This window comes from Melanostigma gelatinosum (genome assembly GCF_949748355.1).
Source record: "Melanostigma gelatinosum genome assembly, chromosome: 18".
Classification (NCBI taxonomy): Eukaryota; Metazoa; Chordata; class Actinopteri; order Perciformes; family Zoarcidae; genus Melanostigma; species Melanostigma gelatinosum.
Window position 1 is genome coordinate 10,619,399 of NC_136651.1, and position 4,528 is coordinate 10,623,926.

General features: G+C 42.5%; 1 protein-coding gene across 1 annotated transcript; it reads right to left on the bottom strand.

Annotated features, from left to right (window-relative positions):
- Window positions 1–203: 203 nt before the first annotated feature.
- Window positions 204–3,973, bottom strand: LOC306792858 (uncharacterized protein). The gene is made up of 2 exons (XM_079290208.1): window positions 3,878–3,973; window positions 204–3,381 (listed from the first exon to the last, which is right to left on the bottom strand). The coding sequence occupies exon 2, from the start codon at window positions 3,372–3,374 to the stop codon at window positions 2,040–2,042; it is 1,335 nt and encodes a 444-aa protein (XP_079146334.1). The 5' UTR covers window positions 3,375–3,381; window positions 3,878–3,973; the 3' UTR covers window positions 204–2,039.
- Window positions 3,974–4,528: the final 555 nt, after the last annotated feature.

Below are 4,528 nucleotides of genomic sequence, written 5' to 3' on the forward strand. Positions count from 1 at the left end.
GAAATGTCCTGTCAGAAACTGCATAATATGCTTTTTGTCAAAACAAATGGTGGCCGAGAGTTGAACTGCAAGTAACTTTACTGGTTGGGAAACGTACATCTTTGTTTCATTGTCTTTATTCTGTATTTTTAAATTAGTTTAAAATAGAGTGTGAACAAGAGTATGTGTGTTTGTGAAATGACATCATTTAGGCAGAGAAACTCTTATTGTGTTAGTTGTTTTATTTCACACATTAAACATCATGACAAACCATATTACCCAAAGCGTTTACAACTACAAGTCAGATATACACAGATGTCTATATGCTGCCATAATGAGCTCGATGACACAGTTACAGAATATCTACACCCAACGGCAGGTAAGTGCACTTCACAGATATTATCCAGCCTAGAGAGTATGAAAATGTAAAATTGTCATTTCAAATCGACAGGGAGCAACGACGAACGGGAAAGGTGCAGTATGACAATGAATGAACCCGGAGACCCGAAGAATAAAAGTGAAAAGTGAAGAAAGAGAAATACTTCACGATAAAACACTGCTTATGACCACTTCCAGATATACTGTCAACAATTGGACAGTGATGAATAATTACCAACAACAGACAGAATACACCAGTGTCACAATAGCGGACTGAAATGATGACTGACGTGTTTTGTTTCTGATTTTTTTTTACTTGGGTGAAACTCCCTTGAACTTGAACTCAAACTTAATTTCATGGAGCAATTTTAAAAACAGCTGCAAAGTGCTTTACATTACAAAACCCAGAGGGGAATAAGTCATTCAAACAATCAGGTAGAAGAAAACAAGCTGGAACAGTATAATAATCAAATTACAGATCACTTAAAAATGTAGAGGTAACAAAAAAAAAAAATGAAAGGAGTGCAACATTTCCATTCCAGAGAAGCACACCATGACAGCCGGGGGAGGCTGGAGTTTGTGATAAGCAGACGTAGTTATTTACAGACACCTGACCTGCGACCATCTGACTTGTGTCAAGAGAAGATTCAGGTGATGAGAGAAAGATGCTGAGATGAACCACGAAAGCCTGGAAAGTCTTGAAAGTCAGAGTGAAAAATCATGAAAAAGAAGTAAAATCTCCAAACCGCGACAGCACTATTCATGAACCAACACGCTCTGTCAGGTCCAGTGTTCCCAGGCAGATTTAAACCGGCGCTTCCAGTTCCAGTGGAAATCTTGACGATAGATAGACGACATGAAGATTAGTGTGATTAGTGAATTAAAAGCTTAGAATTAGTTCTGGGATGCCAACATTTCGGGTTAAAGTCTTGAATTGTCGTGGACCTCATCAGTTCGAAACCTCAATCAAACCCCAGCTTTCACCAAACTACATGTAGCACTGCTGCACAGATTCAAAGCGCCAGGTTCAACAAATGCACCTATTGTTGTCAACAGCTGCAGGCACGGTAGCACATCAAAGGGCACATGCTCAGTGACGCCGCTTTACTATCAAGGGCTATTACATGCAACAATGAGTGAGTGTCATGTAGCTGCTCTTTACTTTGAGGACACCTTCAGTCTTATTTAGATTGTGGTCATACACGTTTTTAACTGTTTGTTGTGGGATAGTAAACCATTGCGCTTGGTCATTACACAACAATGCACATTTTCATTTTACACAATATCAGTCATATATCGTCACCATAAATTGTTACAAAAACTGAACTAAAGTACCCTGAATCTGCTCTCTATGCATTCAGTGCATTATAATGTGGAGCACATAAAAAAGTGAAACAGATGCTAAATAAATTATTGAAAGAGTTAACAGAAAGAGATTAGTGCAGCTTGTACGACACACAACTGATGATCTAACTGTAACATTTTAAAATAACAGCTGGCTCTTAAAAATGGCATCCTTTCTTAACATCATTTGTTACCTGCGGCGATAATAGAGGATTACATGAGACCCAGAGAGCTTGCTATGGAGATAATATAATTCAGCAGTGGTTTGGACGTGCAGATATAATGGAGGAAGCGGAAATCCATTTGGGATTTGATGGTAAAAGGAAGACTAATTGCTCTCACTGGAGAAGGAGCATGCTGGACAGCAGCATGAGGATGGAAGTGAAAAGTTGAATCACCCCGTAGCTCAGAGAGCCGCTGGGATTGGACTTTGACTGGATTTGTTGCTCGGCTTTTCGTTCCTCCAGAAAGCTCTCAGAGTACACCATGAACTCCTCGACACAGCGTCGGGACTTCACTTGGTCAATTAGGGCGGGGTATCCAATCTCCTCGATGCTGACGGTGTCGCCGTCATCTTGGCCACCTCCATCCTGCCTTTTAGGCATGGTCTTGTTGTTCATACAGCGCTCCATGAACTTGTCGTAGGACTCTGCCCGTGGAGGAGGTTTGTAGACATAATCACGGCCGTAGTCTTTCTTGTCTGTGGATTTGGTGCCATACTTGTTGTACATGTAGTTGTTGTAGTACTGCTCTTCTTGAGGGTTGTTGAAATTGAAGTGTGGTCGAGGGAAGCGCCCTAGTCCATATCCAACGGCCATCCCGGCCACAGCACCGACGCCTGCCGCCATCATGGCTTTTTTGGCAAAACCTGAAGAGCTGGGCTGGTAACCCATGCCCTGGACAGAACGAGAGAAAGGAGACCCTCCCATCCCTTGACCACCATAGCCGCCACCACCATAGCCTCCACCACCATAGCCGCCGCCACCACCATAGCCTCCTCCACCAAAGCGGGGACTGAGGATCTTATTATTTGGGTTCCAGTTGGTGTAACCACCAGCCCCTCCACCAGGGTAACCACCAGCCCCTCCACCAGGGTAACCACCAGCCCCTCCACCAGGGTAACCACCAGGCTGACCCCAACCCTGTCCTGTATTTCCCCCTCTGACTGGGTAACCTCCTCCAGCTGGGTACTGGTTGGGATATCCTCCTGGGTTGCCAGCTCTGCCTGGATATTGGTTGGGATAGCCCCCAGCGGGCGGATATCCACCTCCAGGGTTGCCAGCTCTGCCTGGATATTGGTTGGGATAGCCTCCGGCAGCTGGGTTCTGGTTTGGATAACCTCCAGGATTGGCTCTACCAGGATTCTGGTTTGGGTAACCTCCAGCTGCTGGATAACTCGGTGGGTTTTGTTTGGGAACTTGTTTGGGATTTGTGTTGCCTGCTCCTGGATAACTTCCGCCAGGAGGATATGGGTTGGGGTTGCGATTGGGACTCTGTGGCTGTCGAGGGTAGTTCGCTGGCTTAGAGGATGGCTTTGACTGCGTCCCACCCCTGTTGCTGGTAGAGGTTTTCTTACTGCTGCTACTGCTCCCTCTTTTAGCCCATGTCGATTCAGTGTTTAGGAGAAACACAATAAGAAGGGACACTAGGATCATCTCACCCACCTTTCCCATCTTGGCCCTAGAGAGAAAAGTGTGTCAAAGTAATGACCATAACAATAATGAAGCATCCAAAAAAACTAATATTCCTTTCCTTGTTATTTAGGATGGCACGCAAAATAGCCCAGTGCTGCATTTTCATATACAAATGAGCGACAATTTATTATTATATCACCATGTATGTTATTATATAGGCCATATAGCAAGACGTATTCAATCCAAAAATAGAATGTTACAACGATATTCAAGCGGAGCACTCACACCATTATTCCCTCGTTATTTATTTTATTCTAAAATAAATCGGCCTAGATGATTTAAATCAATATAACAGACATAACCACCGAGTAAGCGATGACCTGTTTTTATTTTTCAAATGGTGACCAAGCATTTCAGTATTATCCTGTCCAGTCGCTGAGATAAACAGAACCCTTCATCACACAGTGAGCCGCTTTGTTCTCTCGACTTCCCACAAAGACAAATCTAACAGCAACATGGCGTATAACGGAATTATTTCCTACCGTGAACTGTTTGTCTCTGCGCTTCGATGGTTATTCGGGGATAATGCCTCTCTCTCTCGGCTTCGTTGTGCGCTCTCTGGCTAGGGTGGATTATGTAGCTGGGGTGCGCTCGATTTTATGTGCAGCAAGTACACTGTGCAGGGACGAGAGGTGGGGACAGTTTGCTGTCACGCCCATGCGACGATCATCATGTAAACAAAAAAAAGCCAATAAAAGCTAAATGTAATATTTTCAGATGTGTTTTACTTTAACATATCTGTCTGTATATATAATATTGTTAGGTATATTTTAATAACTATTGTGTATTTTTACTTTTTTACTTAGTTAATATTATTTACTGTTTATTACTTATTTACAATACTTGTTTTGATCTTGTTTTTTACTATGTGTCTTGTTTGCACGATCCACTGTGCTGCTGTAATCCGGGACTAATAAAGGATTCTTTTATTTTACTTTATTTTATACACCACTTTTATAGACAGAGAAAAGTATTTGCTCCATTTTGGAGCTCACCTCTACAATTTAACCATGCTAACAACATATTTAAAGTCAAAGTCAAAGTCAAAGTTCACTTTATTGTCAAAGTTTCCACATGTGTTATGCATACAGAAAAATTTGAAATGCCGTTTCTTGCAGTCCCACAGTGTGATA